At 41.4% G+C, this 24735-nt stretch overlaps 1 protein-coding gene across 1 annotated transcript in view; it reads left to right on the forward strand.

Moving 5' to 3' along the window:
• LOC147440067 (transcription termination factor) overlaps positions 1 to 9525 on the forward strand; it is a 55942-nt gene extending 46417 nt beyond the window's left edge. Inside the window, exon 2 of the mRNA XM_086485745.1 lies at positions 9063 to 9525. Coding sequence (XP_086341871.1) covers positions 9063 to 9221 — 159 coding nt within the window. The 3' untranslated portion in view covers positions 9222 to 9525. The remainder of the gene's footprint in view (positions 1 to 9062) is intronic.
• The last annotated feature ends 15210 nt before the right edge of the window (positions 9526 to 24735 follow it).

Here is a 24735-nt window from a genome sequence, read left to right on the forward strand (position 1 = left end):
AGCCCTAGCGTTTTTGGTTTGCAGATCAACCTTAGCGTTTTTGCAGATCTTCTCGACAGATTCAGTCCTAGAACCAGCGTTTTCAGTTTTCAGCAGTTAGACATTGCAGAACAAGTCCCGAACTTCGCAAACCTCACCTTCCCGCAGCAGATCCTTGCCGCACGGTCAGATTCCGCAAGGTTTACAGATTCAGCCCGGAAAACACAGATTTCAGCATCTACGTTTTCAGCGCGTCATCGTCGCATCGTCGTCATCGACATAGAGTCAGAATTCAGTAGATAAAGATTTCCAGATTTCAGCCTTTAGCGTTTTCAGTTTTGAGCCCGTCTCGTTGTCGTCCTCATCGTCGTCGACATCATCGGCAAGTCCCAGCATTGTAGAGATTTGTGCAATCAATAGTAGACCGCTCTCGCCATAGAGAGTGGGGCCTTCGGAGGAGGGTTTTACAACGTCTCTGGTGTCGTATTCTCTTCTCTCTATCTCTCAGTCTGAGCACCTTCATTCACAGTGTTCATCCACTTTGTTTGTGTCCATTGCACTCTCTCACTAAAGGAACGGAAGGCTCTCCCTTCCGTAAGTAAAAGGAACCCTTGAGCGCAGTTCGGAGCACTCATCTTGAGCAAAGTTCAACATTCTTTCCGCTGTACCTTACAATCTCTTACTCTCATGTTTTGGAAGAGAATAAAACACGAAGTCTCATAGTTTCTCTTAGTACACAATCCCACAGTCTAGAAAAGAATCAGTCATTGCATGAAAAGGAATCTCCTTCTGTCATTCCTTCTCCTAAGCACGGCACACATTTTTTGCATGATAGAGATGTGATTGTTCGTCAGTATCATCAAGCCTTCAAGTTGCACCACTATGTACCGAGATACCTGGAGTGACCGTCAAGCTTGATGGTTCCGGTCTTGTGAGCAGTTTGGTGATTTGATTGATTGTGTTCCTAGTAAAGCTAACCCATTTGCAGATACGATCAGTCACACAGGATTGATCTTGGCTCTCAAGTCGAGATCCAAAGAATCCATTCCGGAAGTATCTCTTAATCCCATGATTAGTCAGTATGCATTGTCCGAGTCTCTCATTCGTGATGGTCTCTTGTATTTTCGTCACCGTCTTTATGTGTTACCTTTTCATAGGAATGCCGTATTGCACGAAGCACATGCTTCACTCATGGATGAGTAAAGATGCATGAAGATCACTCTAGAAAAGATAAAGAGTTTGCATTCAAGGGAAACACAGTGTTTCACCATCTTAAGTTGAAAATTTTAAGTTTAGATCACACTTTTGACATGTATTTGATAAACGGTTTGGCACTCCGTCACATTGTTCATTTGCATTCCATGCACAGTCGCTTATGAAGCATAGTCTTTTTTTAGTCACTCGACAAGGAATAAATATGTCTTATGATATTGTGTTTGAAGTGGTTTTAGGGATATTCCTCAAAGGAGATTCTTGAAGAAGATGAACCCGAGATTGTAGACGAAGTTGAAGCATTGGAGCCGAAGCAGGTTATTTTGTGTCGTTTTCAGCGCGGCTCAAAGAAGCAAGCATTGTAGACTTTCTTGAAGTTCAAGTATCGCGGGACCCACGTAGTAGAGAGTGGGCCGGCGAAGAGTTCTTCGTAGGCGCCCAAGAGTTGATGGCAGACTATATAGACGCCATACAGCTTGGTATCAATATCTCACCTTGAAGAGGGGGTGATGTCTCGTGCACATCTAACCCTATGTGCATGTGGACAAGCTGTACCTACTTCTAGGGTTTAGGTAGCCTAGGAAGTGTTCTGAACTTCTGACACCTTTGTGAACCTGTACGCAAGACGTGCATGTCCAGGCACTTAAGTAGCTGTATACCCTTTGATTGCACAACCCATAGCATGTTGCATCAGTACCTAGCTCCAAGCATAAGCATTTTCACCGCATGGATTGGTTTTTCCCAAATTGCGCATGAACCACTTCTTGCAGACATTTTATTATTAAAGTGACTTCAAATTCCAAATTGTGTGGTTTGTTGGGAAGCTTGCTCGACCCAGCTTTGTGTACATATTTGACCAACCCTTGGTGCACCAGTAGTGCACCTGTAGAAGGCAAAGGAGCAGTGAAGGAGCCTCTCAAGTACCAAGCGGTACCGAGTACTTGGGATCATCAGCACCATCAACGTTTTTCCCATGAGCACCTAGCGTTTTGGCATCAGTGTTTTCAGCCAGCAAAGTGAAGGAAAAAAATCTAGTCTTCTCTAAAGACCGTGTATGCACTATAGATGAACATAGAGACGGAGTGACAACCCGTTCATCAAACACATGCAAACAATGAGATCGCATCTTTTCTGTTTGATCAAAATCAATCAACTGTGGCAATTCACAATGGAAATGCCCATGCTTGGTGCTCATACAATTATGTGCTCATTTGGAAATTGTGTCGTGCCAAGGAAGAGACATGGAATGTGACTTCCTGACATACATACTTTTCAGCTTTTCATGAACAATCCGCATACATTCGTGCTCATCCATGAGAGAAACGTGCTCAACATGCAATATGTCATGCCTAGGAAAAGGGATCACATAACGATGCTGACTAAATACAGGAAACCTTCACGAATGAAACACTCGAACAATGCATGTGTATCAATCATGTGAACACACAATACTTCTTGTGATGGTTCTTTGGACGAAGGCTCGAGAGCCAAGATCGGTTCTTCTTGAAGGGTCGAATCGTCCTGTGGGGGTTCTTTGGACCTTGACTCGAAAGCCAAGATCGGATCTTCGTGATTGATCGAATCTACAACGAGGTTAGCTTCGCTAGGAAAAGCATCCACTAACACATCATCATTGTGAACAATCACATCATCTTCATGCAATTCATCATGCTTGTGAGAAATCACATCTTGATCATGCAAATCATCATGCTTGTCATTGTCATCCAAATCATTATGCAAATCATTGGCATCCAAATCATCATGCTTATCATTGTCATTCAAATCATCATGCAAATCATGGTCAATCAAATCATCATCATGCTTCACACAATCATGCAAATCCTGTGTGTCATGCTTTGGAGAAGTAGAGACTGAGAGAGTCTCCTTTTCCTGATCTTGTGCGAACTGCGCCTGCACAATAGAAAAGAGTCGCAAGAACTCTTTCATGTGTTGGTCGCTCTTTTCTTTTTGTGCTTTGATCTCGCGATCAAAATCTGCTTGTCTTGCTTTGCTCTTGCGCGCTATGGCTGCCATTCTTTCTTGGTACTTAAACTCGATGGCTGCCATGTCTTCTTCGTAGGCTTTTCTTTCTGCTTCTCTTTCTTGGTCCAACTCATCCATAGGAGTTAGTGCAAGTTTTGTCGTAGATGGTGAAGAGGGAGGGTCGGAAAAACCTCCTGGTGGGGAAAATTCTTCTTCGCTTCTCTCATGCTCATCACCTCCGAGCGAAATATCCATTCCGCTTCGAGTGATGATCATTCTGAAGTCGTGGGTTCTTGTGGGTCTTGGGTTCTTAAGTTCATGAGGAACTTGGGTTCTTGAGGTCCTTGATTCGTGAGAATCCAGGGTTCTTGAGGTTCTTGAGGTCTTCTTTCGCTTGCAATCTGTGTTTGCGAAGGATCTTCTCTTCACCTGAGTTCTACCCTTTTCTATTGGCGTACCCCTTGGCGGCCTTGCGCTCACACCAAGGTTGCTTTTTCCTACCTCACGTCGATTGGCCGGCCGCTAAGTGCACGGTCCGCTCTCAATGAGTGAAAAGAGACACAAGGGGAGGCTTGACAAGCCCTTCTTTCTTGGGATTCCTGTCACTCTTCAACAAAACACGATTAGGAATCGCCACGCCCAAGTAAACTTGGGTTCGTGCGATTGCAACAAGCAAAGAAATTCTTGTGGTTCTTTCCTTGAGTAATGCAGAACACTTCCAAAGCTCTGATACCAATGTTAGGTGTAGGGGAATGAATGTTGTATTTTCTCAAGGTTAGTGATTTTCATTGCTCAAGGTTCCTTTTAGTTCTTAGGGAAGGAGAGAGCCTTCCGTCTTTATGGAGAGTGCTATGATCACGAACAAAGTGAGTGGATATTGTGCATGCAAGTGACTGAGACTGAGAGAAGGAGAGAGAAGAGATACGACACCGAGAGGTTGTAAAACCCTCCTCCGAAGGCTCCACTCTCGTCGGCGCGAGTGGTCTACTTTGATTGCACAAATGTGTACAATGCGAATGCAATGGACTATGAAACTTGGACTATGCCAATGACGACGACGGTGGTGACGACGAAGACTAGATGGCTGAAATCTGTAGGCTTCTAATCGCTGAATTCGGGGACTGTTTCGGTGGCTGAAAATGACTGTTTTGGCTGTGTTTTTATGGCTGAAAATGGGGGAACATCTGCAACCATCTGGGGGCTGACCTACTGCTGTGTCATAGGCTGAAAACTGTGTTTCTTCAATGCTGAATTCTTCTGATAAAAAACGCTAATGCTGTAGGTTCCTAGCGTTAGTGTTTGGGGCTGAAAACGCTGGTTACTGCAGGTCTATGCAATGCTGAAATTCGCTAAAATCTGCTGCTGTTGCTGATCGTCAAAAAACGCTAAGGGCTGAGGTGAGGCTGGCGTTTTTGCTGAGGGCTGAAATCCCAAACGCTAGGTACTGGGGCTGATTCTGCAAGGGTTCAAAAATGCATGCCTTTCAGCTGATCTGCTGGGGGGTGACAGCGCCAGAAGGTGGAAGCTTCAAGGCAATGGTTCTGCTGGGAATCCCCGCGAAGGAGGAGGTCCAAAAACACTGGGGGGTTCTGGGTAGTGTGACATTATAACGCGTTTCATGCAGATGAAACCCCGAAACTCCGAAACCTATGAAACGTTTTGCCGAAACGCATGAAACAGACATCCATTTTTTATGAAACGTTTAAAATTGGGGTTTTTTTTCCAGAAACCCAACGCTGCAGTTAACAAATGATTGTGGTCCCTAAAACTTATGGTTTGTGACATTGAATTAAGTTTGAACTTTGTTCAATAGAAGTACTTTGTTAAATGAATCAATGATGCATCAGTTACGATTCATGAAACCAGTGGCTGTGTTTTAACTTTGATCAATACTGAACATCTCTTTGATCGTGCTCGCTTGAAGTCGCTTCTAAGCAGTGAGCACGTCTCTCTCTCTCTCTCTCTCTCTCTCTCTCTCTCTCTCTCTCTCTCGTGGACATTAAAGTCTAGAGTCATGTGTGCTACATTGTATACATATTTATCATATTTTATTAATATATAATTTAATGTCGTTTATGAAACCTGTTTCATGTTTTTGACGCTATGAAACGAAACGTTTCAAAACCTCAAAACTTCGAAACGACCAAAACCACGAAACGTTTCATGTCACACTGGTTCTGGGGGGGTACTGCTGAGAAGTTGCCTGTTGAGCGGGAAGCTCTTGCTGCCTCTTCTGCCAAATAGGGCTAACTTGGGTTTGCTTATATACAAACTTAGCAAAATTGCTTTATCTACTTTTGTTGGAAAGTCACTTAAAAATAATAAGTGAAAATTCCAATAAATAGGAAAATAGGCTAAATGCACTGGAAAATTCCCCTAATTGATGCTAATGGATTCTGATGGGAATTCCGATGATCATGTTGTGTGCAACCGGAGGATATGCATCTATGCTAAGTGACTGGGCATGCACGGTCTACGAATAGACTCACAAAAGTGCTAGATCACTGCTAATCTAGACTGACTGAACCCTGCTGTGGTGTAGCTTGTCCACGGACACATAGGGTTGGGATGTGTCACGTGACACTAGTGAAGCTAACCTCATTGCAAAGACGATCAATCACGAAGCACCGATCTTGGTTCTCGAGTCGAGGTCCAAAGAACCCCCTCAGAATGAACCGATCTTGGCTCTCGAGCCTAGGTTCAAAGAACCCCCACAGGAAGTATTATGTATTCGAATGATTAGTCAGCACGCATTGTTCGAGTGTTTCACTCGTGATCGTTTCTTGTATTTTCGTCAGCGTCCTTATGTGATCCCTTTTCATAGGCATGCCATATTGTACGTTGAGCACGATTCACTCATGAATGAGCACGGATGTATGCGGATTACTCATGGAAAGATAAAATGTTTGCACCCAAGGAATTTACATACCATGTCTCTTCTTTGGCATGACACAATATCCGAAAGAGCACAAGAAGGATTGAGCATCAAGCATAGGCATTTCCATTGTGTTTTGCCACAATTGATTGATTTAGATCAGAAAGACAAGTTTCGATTCCATTGTTTGCATGTGTTTGATGAACGGTTTGGCACTCCGTCTATATGTTCATCTACATTGCATGCACAGTCTTTAAAGAAGACTAGTATTTTTCCAGTCACTTTATATGGAATGGGTATGTTCATGTTTTTGTGTTGGAAGCGGTTTCAGGAATTTTCAGCGTCGGAGATTCTTAAAGAAGGTAGATGCCTGACTATAGACGAAGTTGAAGCATTGAAGGGGCCACAAAAGACTTTGTGTCGCTTTCGGCGCGGCCCAAAGAAGTAAGCGTTGCAGACCTTTATGAAGTTCAAGTATCGCACGACCCACACATCAGAGTGGGTGGGCGAAGAGACCTTTCCAGGATTCCGGAAGTTATTGGCGATCTCCCTAGACGCCATATAGTTCGGTACCAGTACCTCACTTTGAAAAGGAGGGGATGTCACGTGACACATCCAACCCTATGTGTCCGTGGACAAGCTACAGCATGACAAGGGTTCAATTCAATCAAGTCAGTTTAGAATAAGAAGTGATCTGACACTTTTGTGAGTCTGTTTGTAGACTGTGCATGTCCAGATACTTAGATTAGATGCATATCCTCTGGTTGCACACATCATGACCATCAGATTTTCATCAGAACCCATTAGGAGCAATTTTACAGTGCATAGACCTGTTTTCCCTATTTTTGACATTTTTCACTTATTATTTTTAAGTGACTTTTGTTGGGAACTAGGTAGGGCAAATTTGCTAAGTTTGTATATATAGAAACCTAGCGCTAGCACTTTCTGAGAGAAGAGGCAGCAGGAACAGTTTGTTCATCAGGCAACTTCTCAGCAAGACTCCCCCCCCCCGGCGACAACTCTAGCGTTTTCACTCACCAGAAGGCCTAGAGTTTTTGCATCAGATTATCCAGATTCTCGGCGACAGTAGACAACAGATCAGCCCTAGCGTTAGCAGATTCCCCACAGAAGACAACAGATTCCCAGCGTTAGTAGATTGGAACCAAAATCAGCCCTAGCATTTTTGGTTTGCAGATCAGCCTTGGTGTTTTGCAATTCGCGACAGATTCATTCCTAGAATCAGCGTTTTCAGTTTCAGCAGTCAGTTGCCGCAGAAGAAGTCCGAACCTCGCAGATCTCACCTTCCCGCAGCAGATCCTCGCCGCACAGTGAGATTTATCAAGGTTTACAGTTTCAGCTCGGAAAACGCAGATTTCAGCATCTACGTTTTCAGCGCGTCGTCATCATCGCCGTCGTCATCGCCGTAGAGTCAAAATTCAGCAAATAAAGATTTGCAGATTTCAGCCCTTAACGTTTTCAGATTTGAGCCAGTCTCGTCGTCATCCTCATCGTCGGCAAGTCCAAGCATTGTATAGATTTGTGCAATCATAAGTAGATTGCTCTCGCCATAGAGAGTGGGGCCTTCGGAGGAGGGTTCGACAACATTCTGGTGTCGTATTCTTCTCTGTCTATCTCTTAGTCTCATGCACCTTCATTCACAGTGTTCACCACTTTGCTTGTGTCCATTGCACTCTCTCACTAAAGGAACGGAAGGCTCTCCCTTCCGTAAGTAAAAGGAACCTTGAGCACAGTTCGGAGCACTCATCTTGAGCAAAGTTCAATATTCACTTCCGCTGCATCTTACACATTGTACCAGACTTTGTGCAATCTAAAGCAAATACCTGTCTAGCAATAGAGAGAGGGGGCCCTTGGAGGGGGGTTTGGGATCCCATTTGGTGTTGTCTCTCTCTCAACACTTTCTCTCACAATTTCAACTCTCTTGTTTTGGTTATTGCACATTCTCTCAGTAAGTTAAGGAAGGCTCTCCCTTCCTCTAAGTAAAAGGAACCTTGAACACTCACTGATCACACCATCATTCACTTCCGCTCACATCACACTTGAAGTTGAAATCAAACAATAGTCGTGACTCGTGTACTAGTGCGGGTAGTCACTTTACGATTGATCTACCAAATTGGCTCCCTAGGCTCACTTATAAAGGCCCTGGCCTATAAGCAACAGATACAAACAGCTAGCTCTGCCTGAAAGTAATTGCTAATAATTGTTGGCGCTAAAAAAGTTGACGCTTTTTGACTGACCTGCCACATCAGCACCTTCGTATTTTCCATTGCGATCTGCGTCGTGATTTATGGAGCCACGTCAGCAATCCATACTGTCCGTACAGTCCAACCATGTCATCCGTCACTGACTTTCTCTTTGTTTGTTCTTGTCGACCGGTTGCCACATCATCTCTTGTGACATAAAAGTGATCTCTGCCCCCTCTTTCTCATTATTCATTTGTATGAGCACTCTCTTCTCATGGGTTCTTCTCCCTCGTTCTCTACTATTCACATTTTGTCGAGAATTGAAGAATAATGACTTTAATGTTGTGCCATCCTCGTGTCATGAGGTAAAGATGGTCTAATCCATGTTCTCTCTATATCTTGTCTCAGTATGTGCTCTAATTACCAGGTATACTTTAATTACCGTGTGTCATGGGCAGACATGGGCTACAAGCATATCTGTGACCTCTACCATTGAAACATACTGTAACAGCAGAGGGATTTTGACAGGGTTTTCCTCCCGGGGTGGTCTAGAAGTTTAAAGGGGAATGGCATGCCATGGTAGGGTGACCATACCGAATGAACTTAGGTGTCCCTTGCTTCATGAGAAAATCCATGGGAACTTGAACCCACCTCTTGTTTAGATCAAGGGCGAGAGAATGATCCAAAGCATGGAGTTTTATCAGATAAACTCCGACTGTGTGCGAGTAACAGGAACCAAGAGGATGGACTCAATGCTTTTTGTATAGCTCATTCTTGCTTCTCACAAGAACCATCTTTTCTGTTGTTTGCAGTATAACGAGATACGAATAGCTAATGCTACTTTGATGCCAATTGGAAAGATCAATGCTGATAATGATCAAGATGACTTTGAACCTGATGGAGAGGAGGACGATGCAGATAATGTAGAGGAAGAAAGTGAAGGTGAAGATTTTGATCAAGAAACAGGGTAGGAAATAACATAAACATTCCAAGGACCTGAAATGCCTTAAAATCTGTAGCTATTTGTGGCGACTTGTCCTCTAGGAAAGTCGTATGGGCTGGTGAATCTGTCAGAGGGCCTGAATTTGTTGGCAGTGCCAGTGACAAGAAATAATAGTGAATTGTATGAATGCCAGTAGTATGGGTATTTCTGTATGTAGTCTCCAGCAAAGAACCTATGTAAGGTTACAAGAGTCAGTTTTGTTGTGCTGTGTATGCTGACTATCATAAAACTTAAGCAAAAGAGATGTCAATGGCAATCACTTATGTTCTGCACATAGGACACTTTGGGGTAATAATATAAGGCCTGCAGTAGTAGGTAGGCCCAAATTGTAAATTTTCACTTGGTAATCATACTTCAAGGTCATGGTCTTGTAGAATACACAATTATCACAATATTCACCAAGTTTTGTCCTATTAGTATTGTGTACTTATCACAAATCTCACCAGTACATAGGCTGGTAGACTTACCAGTCATCCTTTCTCAAGGACATGAATATCCACATGACGTCATAGTTCAGGTCATTGCTTATGCAAGACACTCCTTTCCACTTCTATAAATAGTCTCTCTTTCATAATCAAAACAATCCAGTTTGTACTTGGTGTGTGTAATCTCTTGTGTTCATTTGTCTTCTACTCTCTAATCGGTCCTAATGCTGTAGTGCCCCACCTTGTAGATTACCCTTTAGCCTTTTTAGTTTCAGTGCCCTCGATGCCCTTAAGTACCAATGTGTACATTGTGTCTATTTTGGAAGTTGAGACATCTAAAGTCCCAATCAAGCAGTGAAGACGGTTGCAAAGGAGGGAGTCAAACCCAACAAGATTGCGGGCGAACGAGATGGAGGAAGATGCTTGGAGGAGCCAAAGAGAAGCCGTGGTGGCCAAGCTCTGATGACCTAGCCTCAAATCAAGATATCTAAGATTTGTGGTGGCAAGCAACCAAAGGTTCAAAATCTTCCATGTTCATTTTAAATGCCATATTTGTAATTTGTCACAATTTTTTGTTTTCTAATAACTACCACGATGTGAAACACATTTAAGTTCTTTAGTTTATCTCACATGTTTGTACCATTAACCTTTCAAATAGTATTGAAGACAGTCTTTTAAAAACAAAGGAGTAGATAAAATTCCTCTTAGACATTCTTGGAATAGGTTCGGTGTAAAAACCTTCAAATACAGTCACTTTACTTTTTTTTGTTTTTTCATACCCAAGGTAACAAGGATGTGAACGCATCTTAGATAAGGCCATCCTTGTCTAGTTTTTTTTTTGTTTTTTTCAATTCCCATTAAGGCTGCGTTGGCAGCATGCAGAAACACAGATGCGTTGCCCCGTAGTAGGCAACAAAGAGCGTGCTGACAATAGGCAACAAGAGGACGAGCTTGCAGCAAGCAACACCGAGAATGCCCTTAACTAGCAACATGCTAATGAACTCACTTCCACCAAAGGCGACACCATGTAGCATAGGCTGATCGGCGAGTTTGAAGAAAGCGTACACGAGAGAGAGAGAGAGAGAGAGAGAGAGAGAGAGAGACAGAGAGTTTGAAACTCGATGCTCATGCAATCACTATGTCGCAAACAACTATAATTGCCAATTTTTTTACTCAACCATGCTTGACTTTCCAAGTTCTGGAGCGATATACCTAAAAAATTGATCATGCTTGAGACCTTCGAATTTCTCTTCTACCTATCACTGAACCTAAACTAAATGATGTTTTTTCCTTTTTCTGAGATGGGGGAGGCTTACTATGTTTCTCTTAGAAGTTCTACTTGCACAATCGACAAAGGCTTGTATATACATTATCCAAAGAAAAAACCCTTGGTGTCCCATACCACTTGATAAAGTAACTTGCTAAGCCTACCTGTGCATACTCTCGCCACAACAACAGTGGGGCCAACATGAATGTCGGTTCATGCCATGAAAAAACAAGAAGTCTATAATATTTTGCTAGGCCAACTTGGACATACTTTTGTCACGGCCCATGGCAATCGTCCTCCGATATCAATGCTAGTAAAAAAGAAACCATACCAAAATGTTAAGCAAATTAGTCAATCAGTTTGTCTCAACTATTTCTTTCCTAGTTTACAACAAAATGTGGTGTTTCCAGGGGTAAATCTTATGTTTTAGTCAATACTTTTTTTAAGATGAGGTTCTAATCAACTTGCTCTGGTCACGTACACAATGTATGCATAACTTGAATGACATTGCTAACTTGTGCAACATTCGCAACATGTATGATCGGTATCACCTCCTTGTGACGTCAAGTAGCTTAGACTTAAGTCGTGATCATTCATCGCCGAATCTCGAAATCTTTTGTGAGGTATCATAGCTACTATACTTAAATTACTTTATTTAGTCTCTTTTATTTTCTAAGGGTAGCTTAAAATGCACTAAGGCTATTAGATGCACTCTCGTAAACCTTAGATAATTTTCTCTATTTAATTCCTTAATTTTATGGCAGCTTTATGATAAATATTTGATTTATAGATTCCTATGAACTAATTATGTTCTCTAATATTAACCATGGATAGATATAACTTAGGGATATCTACCATAGTTTAATTGACTAAAATATCTTTGTCATTTTTCTACTCAATAAAAAGATAATTTTCCTAATAATAATAAGAAAAACTAGGGTTTCAAACTCTTCCTAATTATCTTCAATTATTCGAATAGAGAATTACAAGAGATGTTTTTAAAATTGTAATGCTTATTTTAGTATTATTTTAGCTAAAAATGGAAAAAATTAACAATAATTAACATTTTCTTTCAATTTTTTTCTAAGATCTAAGTATATCATTTTTTTTGAAGCATTTTATTTTTGAAGACCATATAAATAATAAATGTAAATTTCTATATTCCATAAATTTTAAAATGAACTAAAAAATATATAAAGTTAGAAATCAAATTCTTTTTGTACCATTTTCCTTCCCAAAATCACAAATGTTTAGAAAAGTTGAATTCAACTTGATTTTTCACAAAAATAATTTTCTCTCTATTTTAATAGGTAAAAAAAGGTGTATAGCTAAAAATTGACTAAGAATTATAATGCATATTTCTTAACCATGCAATAGAGAATATAGTTCTAACTTTAAATTTTCTAATTAAGCTATAGTTTAGCTAATTTTTACTAATGAAAATTAAGCTCATTAATAATTTTCTTAATTATAAGTATGTATAATGTTGCTTTAATAAATGAACTATGCATGACTTATTCAATTAGGCTTAATGATGTATGAGATACTAAGCATGATTAACATAACCATTTTTGTTTAGACAAACAAGGTGAGTAATTAATAGACTCTACGATAGACTTTGGATAATTGCATAGAGGTCCTAAAGAATAATTAGCATAATAATGCTTGATTACCCCATAAATCCACTTGATTTATTGATCTCTAAGTGGCTTGTGGATTCCATTCTCTTAGGGGAAGTAAGAATTTTAAGTATAGTAGCAACACAAATTGTGTAAATATGTGAGAACTCAGTGCCTATTTATAGCTTTTGTCAAGTAGAGGGTATGCTAGAAGTTACCCCTTTGTTGCACGAGGAAGCCCCTATATTGTTAGCTCACCCTCACATGCTATTTTAGGCCTAGTGACGTCTTAGAGGCCACCCAATGCTTCTACACTACCCACATGTGGTCAAGTTTTAGGGCTTCTAGGCCTTGCAGTAGCTGCCATGCTTCATGTGAGAGCCACACTTCCCCCTATGTGACTCCAGGTCAACCCATATGATTTCTTATGAATTTTATCCAATAGGATTGCATACTTTCAACCCTTATATTTTCAAAAAGATCTTCAAAATTCTAAGGTTCCATTAAGGTTCTAGATTTGTTTGATTTCACATCAAAAAGCTTATGTGTAAAAGAAAGGTAACTTACTGTAAAGTGTGAGCTTTGTCCTAAGGTGTGAGTCAAGGAGAGGAGAGTGGATTTATCCCACATACTGTGGAGCAAGGATGTAGAGCTACTTAAAGCTCATTTCATGAATGAATAAACAACAAATTCATTTTGCAATACATGCTTGTCCATGGTGAGCTTGTGCTAAGCTAAGTCAATACTCAAGATTGTGTTTATGAGTCCAAGCTAATTCTATCTTGGAACCTAATTCACTTGAGTGATAACCTTGCTTACACACACACTCACGCATTCACACTATGTTTCTCTTTCATCCACCATAGCTAGCACAATCCAATTCCTAACATTTGGTATCAGAGCCATGGTGTGCTAGCTAGGATTTTCATTATGCATTAGTGTGTGTTAATCATTAGCATCTCCATTAGATCAATTAGCATTTCATTGTTGCGGCCCATTGACATTTTCATAACTAGTTGCATCTCACTAATTAAGCACTAATCTAGTTATGTGTGGGCATGTCCTTGGCACACCCAAGAGGCCACTACCCTCCATGGCTAGATAGGCTTGATTAGGGAGAAGATTAGTATCCAATTATTGCATTTCTAGTCATTTTTTGTGTCAATTTTCTAGTTGTTTGCATCTTCAATTAATCTTCCCGATTTTGCACTTATCAAGCTTCAATCATCTCATCTCCTCGCAAGCTTTCCATAGAGCCTTCAAGCTCTGCAAACCGAGCCCGAGAACTCCATTAAAGCTATCTTCAATATTGCCTATTATTAGGTGTGTGTGTGTGAGTTTGTGTGGGAAAGTGCTTGCCGACTTCAGCTTAACACTCTGTTTTTCGGAGCTTTTCCACAAGCAAACACATGGGCTTGTTGGCTAGCTCAATTTAGTTAGTCCATTTGAGGCATTGAAGTCCGAGGCTCGAATCGGGTTGCCTAAATTCGGCACGCTGGGCGGATCCGAAACGGATTTCAAATTTGCTTTTTGTGGAACTGGTGGGTCCGCAAGGAGGGAGTCCCATTGACCCCGGCTGGCCATGCCCACCTTGCCCTTTTCTGCCCGGCTTACCCGACCTCTTGGGCCCCCCTTCCCACGCCTGCTGAGGCTTGACCAAGCCACTGCTTGGGACACATTCCCACGCTGCTCCGAGCCTCAAAAGCTAAAGCCAAGCCCACTGTCCCGCGGTCCTACCCGCTGCCCAAACCACCTATTCTTGGCCTTGTTTACCTTCCCATGGGCCTCGAGTTCCAATTAAGCCGCACATCCCACAGAAGTAAAAAAGGCCCATGATCAGAGGTTGTTTTCACCTACAAAGAAGCCAAAGCAACTAAAGAGTTCCTACAAAAGGACAAAACTCCTTCAAGCATCGGAAGAAAATCCAATGAGCTTCACCGCGTAAAGCAAAGGACATTACCTCCTTGTGAAGAGGGGCTTCATCGACGCGACGGTGAAGAGGAGCTTCACAAAAAGGGGGATCTCTCTTTCTCTCTTACAATGAACCCTTAAAATTATTGCAACCAAGCACAAAATTTTGCAAATAAATAATCATCTTTCTTTGTTTGTGTGCCGTGTAAAGAGGCAGAGAGAGTCTCCTAAGCTAAGACCCCTCTATTGGCACAAATGGGGGGCAAGGGAATAGAGAAATTCAATGGGGAGGGATTTCACACTTGGCAAACGAAGTTAAGAGGCTACCTTATGAAAAAATGTTTGTGGTCTGTCATCAGCACTGCCTTAGAGCAACAAGCCGAACCCGATGGAGTGCATACTAGGGCATCTACACTCATAGCAAGTGCACAGAATTTGGCCAAAGACGAAAAAGCATTAGGAATCATCATCACCTCCTTGCATGACAACTACGTGCATTTCAGAGATGAATGTAAGCATGCACATGAAGCCTAGCATGTCCTAGAAAGTAATTTTGGAGCTAGGGCCAAGAGAAGCAAAGTTATTCTTAAAAGACAACTTTACAAAGTTACTATGATTGAAGTGGAGGACATTGCTAGCCTAGTGAATAGGCTTAAGAGCATTGTCACGCAGCTCACTTACATCCAGGTTGAAGTACCAGAAGATGACAAAGTGGCCATACTATTAAGTGCACTTCCACCTTCTTATGACCACTTAGTCACAATTCTTGAAGAAAAAGAACCAGCACCACCATTCCAAGATGTCATCAACTCAGTCCAAGCAGAAGAAAGAAAGCAAAGAGGTTCAATCACCTCATCAGGAGGATTTTTTATCGCAACATCTTCAAGGGGAAGGCATTCACCATCAACATCGACAAAAGGAATAAAGTGTTATGAATGTGGAAGAATGGGACACGTAGCGAAAGACTGCTACACAAACAAACCTTGCAACAAATGTGGTAGGAAGGGACACCCTCCTTCTCGGTGCTACTCAAATGGAGGTAGTAGTAGTGGAGAAAGCAGCAGCAATGGAAGCAACGGCAGAAGCAACGAAGGCAAGAGACCTGACAGAGGATCAGCTCACATAGTAGAAGACAAAAGAATGAAGACGAGAGCAACATTGTCTTTTATGAAGACCCATTTTGAAGATGCAGACTCTCTACTTGTAGGGGAGGACTTTTTCCTGTGTGGATACAAGCTTATCATCCTGTGTGGATATCACCATCCTTTGTGGATTTTTCCTGTGTGGATCTTATCATCCTGTGTGGACATCACCATCCTTTGTGGACTTTATTTTCCTGTGTGGATATCACTATCCTATGTGGATTTTGTTAGCCTGTGTGGATCATGCATCTTCAGTATCTTGTCTTAGTCCAAACATCAAGGGGAGGATTGTAATGTGTGAGCTTTGTCCTAAGGTGTGAGTCAAGGAGAGGAGAGTGGATTTATCCCACATACTGTGGAGCAAGGCTGTAGAGCTACTTAAAGCTCATTTCATGAATGAATAAACAACAACTTCATTTTGCACGACATGCTTGTCCATGGTGAACTTGTGCTAAGCTAAGTCAATACTCAAGATTGTGTTTATGAGTCCAAGCTAATTCTATCTTGGAACCTAATTCACTTGAGTGATAACCTTGCTTACACACACACTCACGCATTGACACTCTATTTCTCTTTCATCCACCATAGCTAGCACGATCCAGTTCCTAACACTTACAACCTCCTCAACTTACAAATTGAGATCTTATCTCAACCGTCGGCTAGGATAGTGCTTCAAGAGTGTTGCTTCCTCTTCCCAAGTAGCATCTTCAATATTAAGAAAAAATCGTTGTACTAAACTCTTACATCAAGTGACAAAAAGTTACAGGAGCATCCGTAAGATGAAAAGCCATGATTGTCAATTCCTAGAGGCCATAACAAGTGTCACATGTAGTCTTGGGGATGTCAATATCTTGAATTCAAATTTGATGATACCTTGAGAAAAGATTGATCTTTGTGAACATCTTGACTCCATGTACACGATTAGATATCTCACCCATATGGAGAATAAGATACTTATTCTTCACTTTCTTTCCGTTTGCCAGTTCTATGCTCGGCTTTTTAATCGGAAGTTGATCAAGCCTTAACCTCCTTAAATATCTCGATGAAAAAAAAAAGAATGAGTACTATCACAGGGTGAAAGCATGTATAGGTGGCCTGGAAAGTAATGTCAAGGACATTGCTTTTTTGCGCTTAAAAGTGGGTGTTTTAAAAGTGCTTCAAATCTCAAAACGAATATCACTCTCCTAAGGTACGTCAATTAAGTCTCCTAACGTACCACAATTAATGAGACTAAATGTAATTTATTGCTAAACGCTGGGTTATTGTCCGCCGCTTCTTTCCCGCTACAACCTGTCTGAGCTTTCTTTGTCTCTGAGATCTCTCTTGGAGCTCTATCTAGCTCCTCTCTGTCCCTCTCTCACAAAGCTCTTGCTAAGCTTTCTATATCGCTCAGCCCCCTCTATCTCTCTCTGTTTCTCTCTCTAAGCATGGCTCCTCTTGCGTCTGAGCTCGCGCTCATCTCTCTCTCTCTCTCTGTGTCTCTCTCTCTCTCTCTTAGCACTCTTTCTCTCTCTCTCACGAACTCTATCTCTATCGGTTCCTCTTCTACTTGATGATTCTTGAGGTATGTAAACACTTATTATGCTTTGTTAGTATCTTGCTAATTAGTGTAAGAAGTGCCATGTATTAATTAAAAGTATAGCGTGTAGTTATGATTTGTATTGTATTTCTTGTAGAGCAATCCTTTGAAAGTACTGCAACAATGGAGCACAGTGAAGAACTGTCTATCAGCTCATCGTCATTGAGTAGAGAAGCTCAACTTCAGCGCAGAAAATTAATGAGGGAATATTGGGCTGCTCAGAAACGAAAGCAACGTAAGGCAACGGTCAACTTTGTGACGGAAAGCAATACAGGGGAGATGGATGAAAGAAAGAAACGAAGGATATGTCAATCTATGGTACAACACTTTGATACATTAACTATGGGAATGGATGCAAGTGGTAGGAAGGAAATCTTTGATGAACTTCTTCAACATCCTTGCTTCCTTACTATGCAGAGTAAATCCAAAGAGTTGGAAGCAATTATGCTGAGAAACATCCGCAACACTTTGAATCATGTGAAGGTCCCAAGATCTTCAGACGAGTTTTTTGTGAAGAAATCAGCAATGATGATGTTGGTGAATGGTGGAAGCAAGGAGCAAAACACTGACATGAGCATACCGCAAGCTGCCAAGCTTATGGGGATCCACAAAAGAAACTTATATTCAGCCAAACATCACTTAATAGTGTCAAGTGAATCCGATGGTTCGTTCCCTGCATCTGCGTGTCATAGAGATGATGCACGGAGAACTCACATAACTCAAACTGTTAAAGACATAGTCTTTCAATTTTGGATGGATGAGACGAGGGTGTCCCCCAACAAGAAAGATGTTGCAGTAAGAGACTAGCTAGATGTTCATATGTAAAGCATCCAATCCACCTTCTTGAGGAGCCTCAGGTAATTGATATATTTTTTTAGCACTTTTTATTGGTGCTACAACTCATATTCCTGCACAACATTATGTTTCTATACCACTTTTTATTGGTGCTACAACTCATTACTGCCACAACATTATGTTTCTATACTTCTTTTTATTAGTGCTACAGCTTGTTTTGGTGTTTTGCACCACTTTCTAGTGCTGCTGCAACATTAAAAAGTGGTGAAACATTACTATACTGGTCTCTAATTGTATCTGAACCACTTCTAAACTTTGATCAATAGTTCTAAATGTTTTTGAAGCACTTTTACTTGTGTTTCCACACCACTTTTTAGTGTGTTTGAACCAGTTTTTAATGTTTTGTAGCAGGTTTTAATGTTTAAGAAACAGTTTTTACTAGAGATGCACCAACGCTTCACCGTAAACCCTACAAAGTGGTGTTCACCCACTAAAAAGTCTTGTTTACCCAATGCTAACAGACGTGTTTTACAAACTCGTAGGGGTGTTACAAGTGAAAACGTTTTTGGTGGTGCAGCTCACTTTTTCCAAGTGATGTAGCAGCTTTTAGTCATGGTGCAACAGTTATAGTAGTGCCATAGACTTTTTACTGCTGCTGCATGAATGGTGCCCACCACCTTATGATGATAACCAAAACCATATTAGTGGAGTTTGAACACATTTTGTTAGTAAACACTTACAAGTGCTGTCACACCACAATGAAGCGGTGCACACAACACTTACACGTATAAAAACCACTTTCACATGGTGTCTGACCGCATTCAAGTGGTGAGAAGCCACTTTCATGTGCAAAGTCACTACGTCAGTCCATCACTCCATGCAAGTGGTGAGGCACCACTCCCAAGTGGAGTGACACCACTTTCAAGTAGTAACTAAAACCTTATCACTGCAATCAAGCGGAAATTTCCTGCTTTCAAGTGGCCAGACACCGCATTCAAGTGACAAGAAAACGCGTTAAAGTGGTGACTACCCACTTTGAACTAGTTTCTCACCACTCTCAAGTGGTCATCAAGTGGTGAGACACCACTTTCATGTGCAAAGTACTACGTTAGTCATCACTCCATGCAAGTGGTGAGACACCACTCCCAAGTGGTGAGACACCACTTTCAAGTGGCCGAACACCGCATTCCAATGACTTGAATCCGCGTTCAAGTGGTGACTGCCCACTTTGAACTAGTTTCTCACCATTCTCAAGTGGTCATCAAGTGGTGAGATACCACTTTCAAGTGATAGCTTAAACCTGGTCACTGCAATCAAGCGGCAAGCTCCCGCTTTCAAGTGGCCAGACACCTTATTCAAGTGACCAGAATCAGCGTTCAAGTGGTGACTGCCCACTTTGAAGTAGTTGCTCACTAATTTCAAGTGGTCATCAAGTGTTGAGACACCACTTTCATGTGCTAAGTCACTACGTTAGTCATCACTCCATACAAGTGATGAGGCACCACTCCCAAGTGGCAAGACACCACTTTCAAGTGGTAGCTAAAACCTTGTCACTGCAATCAAGCGGCAAGTTCCCGCTTTCAAGTGGCCAGAAACCGCATTCACGTGACCAGAATCCGCGTTCAAGTGGTGACTTCCCACTTTGATGTAGTTGCTCACCACTCTCAAGTGGTCATGAAGCACTTTTCACAAGAGCTCCTCCACCTCCAAGTTGTGTTGGACCACTATCTAGTTATGATGCTGGTCTGTCGCCTAGTATTTTGTCCCTCCCAGCTACTTTTTAAGTGCTAGATTTTAATTGGTGACTGGCCACTTTGAACTAGTCGCTCACCACTCTAAAGTGGTCATCAAACACTTTTCACAAGAGCTCCTCCACTTTCAAGTTGTGTTGGACTACTATCTAGTGCTAATGCTGTTCTGTCACCTAGTATTTTGTCCCCCCCAGCTACTTTTTAAGTGCTAGTTCTGAACTTCCCCAGAACTTTCATGTCCTTACTCACCACTTTTTAATCGTTGCCCACCATATTCAAGTAGTGCACACCATTTTTTATTGGCGGTTCATCACCGTCAAGTGGTTTGAATTCACTTTTAAGTCGTGCCAAACCACGTTTTAGTTACGCTGAATGCGGTTTCTCACCACTATTAAGTTGTCCTCACACAACCTCTTAATATTCTACCTTTTTGTATGGTTACTAGTTTCTACACTAATTTGTATTTGTGGTGCATTATTTTCACAGGTAAAACAATACTACTGAATGTATCATTACTAGTTTTTAGTGGTGCACACCAGTTTTTAGTGATATAGAATCACTTTTTAATGTTTTGAAACAATTTAACCAGTTTTGAATGCTAAGTTTATTTTTAACATTTGTATACATGTATATTGCAGGTGGAGCTTTATTTAAGATTTAAGACAAAGTTTGCAGATATTCAGATTTCGCAACGTTGCTTCGAGTCTATGAAACCGTTCTTTGTTCGAAAATTGAGGGATCGCTACACCTGCTGTTGTATTGTGCATGTACAAATGATTTTCCTTAAAGAGGCAGTAAATCACATGCGGACTCGAAGTTTTGATCTTCATGGTTCTTGCTGCATGTGCAGCTGCCCTATATGCCTTCATCATGATGAAGTTGTCAACCATGGATGTCTTGCATACAAACATGCAAGTATGAGTACCACTTCACTGTTGGACTCTATACTTTGCCCTATACTTGCAGAACATAGTTTCCATAGCTACCAATGCTTAATGGGAACATGCAATGCATGCGGTGTAGGTAATATGCAGATCTGTCCAAGAGAAGAAGTTGAGCAGACTAAGCAAGTATCTGTGAAGTTTTTTGAAAATATAGTGGGTGCTACTGGATTAAACAATGAAGCTAGAAAGAGCACTGTGAAAGACATTGTCCACAAGAAAATGCTGCCTAGAGAACTTTTGCGAGTGTACCAAGACCACTTGAAGAAGTATGTCACTCACAATTTTATATTTAGGTGGTAAGCACAACAGTTCAAGGACTGCATTTCTTTGTTTCCAGATGATGTGGTTGTCTCCGTCGTTGACTTTGCAGAGAACTACTCCTTCAAGGAGCAAAATGAGATCTAGTCAATGCATTGGTACACTAAGCAGGTCACTATCTTTGTCCTGACTACTTATTTCCGCATCGCATCAGGTGCAATAAAGAAGACCATGCACTTTTTTGTCTCAGATGATAAACAACATGACACCTTATTTGTGCAGCATGATTTTCTCTTACATGCTCAATGGTTGAGAGATCAAGGGCTAAGCTTTAAAAAACATTGGGTTTGGTCAGATGGCGCAGCTTCACAATTTAAAGCAAAGCGACCGTTTTACTTTGTTGCTAGATATTGGAGCCTTACTAGCATGGAAATGAATTGGAATTTTTTTTGCTCAGGACATGGAAAGGGGGAACATGATGGGGTTGGGGCTGTCATTAAAAGGGCTCTAACTCATGAGAAATTGAAGCAAAATAGCATGCGGTTGACTTGTGCAGTTGAAGTTGTCTCTTTTTTGAGAATGCATCTCAGTACTGGAGTAACTACTATGTATGACAAGCAAAAGAGGGAGGTCAGTCGGGTGTTCCGGGAGGTCAAGCTAGGCGATGTTCAGCGATCCCATCAATGGGACTGCAAACCATTGAAGGGCTCAAGAGCAATGCACTGTGTGAATGGGTATTCTGAGAACAACACTCGTGCATTGCGATCAAAATGGTTGTCATGCTTTTGTTTTCCTTGCAGGCTTGGCCATTGGAGAAAGTGTATGAACAGATCACATGTGGAGACGTGGCAATATCACACTTTGGAGCCACTTGCTAATGATTCCCAGTCATACGGAGACTCAGATGATGAGGAGTTCCATGGTGCCACTTATGCAGGTCATTATGACTCCTTAAGCGATGCTCTCACACCTGGAGACAATTTTGATGTCACTTCTGAAGAGAATAATGAGGAGGCTGTTGACTTCTACATTTTGAAGTGTGTAGTAGCTAAGGGCCTAACAACTAACGAGCAAATTGATGCATGGGGCAACAAGATAGAGAAGCATACTTATATGGTCACGGGCCATTGGTATAAATCCCTACAAGCAAACTTGTATGAGCTGTGGGATAACAAGCCAGTAGTTTTCATATATTCCCACTTGATAAGGGCAATAAAGTTCCCTATGGAGCATGTAGTGCTCGATGGCATAGGAGAAGTGTTCGAACTTTCGAATGAAAACCATGAGACAATATACAATAGCATGCCCTTTGAATTGTAAATCAAATCTGATTTTATATCATCTAGTGAAAGATCGAACAAGATGGAATTGGTGTAAATGTACGATGGAATTGACATGCTGGTTTTTGAGAATGCTTCACCACTCCCCCCTCCCCCCCCAAGCATCACCACTAAAAAGTGTTGCAGTTTCAGAAAAACTCAATAAAAATTTACCACTTTTTAGTGGTACTAAAGTGGTTTAGCACCACTAAAAAGTGGTTTAGCCCCACTAAAAAGCGGTTTAGCCCCACTAAAAAGTGGTTAAATATGCTTCACCACTCCCCCCAAACATCACCATTAAATGGTGTTGCAGTTCCAAAAAAACTTTTGCAATAACATAATAAAAATTTAACCACGTTTTAGGGGTTTAGCACCACTAAAAAGTGGTTCTGAGACATTCAGAAGTGTAGAGACATGTATAGTGCAGAGACAGTAAAGTGCCAGAACTTCTGTATATTACAAAAAGTGTATTACAACAATTATCCAGAAACGTCTACATATCCACCAAGAATGTACAATATATAACGTTTCTGGCACTTCCGGATGTACAATCTCATTCATCTCCATTTATAACAAAGTGCTCAAAGACTAGACTCAAAAGTTCATCTTTGGGATTGCTGATGGGGTTTGCCTTTGTATACTCTAGGGTATTGGGGGTTAGTGCCCATCTGCATAGCCATGGAAACAGTGTGCGCGTGAGGTAATCAGGGTCTTGTTCTTCATCAAGAGGATCAAAGGTGGGTGGACATATACAGTTGTCCCAGACATTGCGCAGATTTTTATATCCGGAGTCATCTACCAGCAATGTCTGAGAGGAGTCGTATTCTGGAAACTTGTTCCAAACATGGTAAAGGGGCTTGAAAGACACAGGTTCACCTGCAAGGTCTCTTGGAGCTCCAACAATCTCTTCAAAATACGACCACTTTTCACATTGCCAGTTTGAGAAGAGATCCCTAAAGTAATAAGTCCTATGTTCCCATATGTCTGGCCAACATGTACTGAGGATATGCTCAATGTTAGTAGCAGTACAAGTGCTCCAAATCATTGCATCTGCTATTTGACTCAAATCCCAAACAAATTGCTCAACATCTCTACGGTAGTAGATCCACAACTTCTCGTCCACTCTTTTTAGTTTAACTTTGTCGGAAGCTGGACGTGGAGGGTGTTTAAGTTGTCCAGTCTTTGGATCACGTTTGGTTACATCTCGTTTCACAAATAGTCCATCGAGATCAAGGATGATGAGCTTTTTGATCTTGCAGAATTTCGAAACAAGATATCCCCATCCAGGGCAGTTTGGCGAAATCTCCTCACTTTCGGGGCAAACTGCTGGTTCCTAGTCTTCCTCTACTTTATCTGGTGTTACATCTACATCCTGCTCTGCATCTTGCTTAGCTGCTATGTCTTCAACCTTCTCATCGGGTTCTTGAACATCTCCAATCCAGCTAAGTTCTGCCATAGACAAGTACCATGCCTTAAAAACCCAATCAGACTGACATATTAACCTTTTCAAAATACACTTGAAAAGTATACCTTCCACGCTATTGATTTCCATTTCATTAATTTCCTGAACTTCTATGGCAATAGTCCACTTGGCAGGAGATACTGGAGAAAAAATAAGCTCTACTTGAAGATGCTCATGATGATGTCGGAAAGAACAATACGAGTACAATAAATAGACAGTCAATGAACAATATGAGTACAATAAATATACAATCAATGAGCAATAAACAACTAGTGAACGAAAAATAAAGCCATCGTTTCATTATCATCAAAATGAGGGTACAAAGACAAAATTACAAAGAGGTTACAAAGCACAAAAGGTTAATAGGGGCTACAGAAGTTTCTTGCGGGACTTTGGTTTGGGAGGTTTAAGGTTGGGTTCTTGGAGGTTAGTCTTTTTCTGAGCAGATGAAGGCTCCTTGGATTTTTTACCTCTTGGAGTAGGCTCTGGAGCTCGGATGCAACCTTAGCTTTTTTCTTTGGTGTGGCACGCTCTTCAGTGTTGCTCCTCTTTTTCCTATGCCCCAAAATCTGTGCACAAACATCTAAAATAAGAAGATCCAAGTCCTCATCAGACAAGTTCACTGTTGTATCCTTTTCAATTGGCTTCTCAGATGATTTTTCAGCGTCCTCTACGTCCTTGTTCATTGCAAGTTCTGGCTTTAGAGGCACCTCGGCTGACTCCTTGGATGCGTCACCTTGAGCTCCCACTACATCAGCTCTTTTTTCAGCCCTTTTTTCAGCCTTTTGTTGGTCCGGAGTGTCTTCACCTGCTTGTTTCTGGGATGCATTCTTATCCCCGCACCCACCACACATGCTATCAATATTGGGCTTGCGTGATGACCCAGCTTGGGAGTGTGCTACATAAAAGACAATGTAATAATACTCAATATTATGTTATGTGAACATTCAAAGAGAAGAATGTTCCATAGAATATTACCAATTCCATCAACAGGAGATCCAAAGATGCCT

Source organism: Adiantum capillus-veneris, chromosome 16 (genome assembly GCF_014529385.1).
Source record: "Adiantum capillus-veneris isolate H3 chromosome 16, ASM1452938v2, whole genome shotgun sequence".
Classification (NCBI taxonomy): Eukaryota; Viridiplantae; Streptophyta; class Polypodiopsida; order Polypodiales; family Pteridaceae; genus Adiantum; species Adiantum capillus-veneris.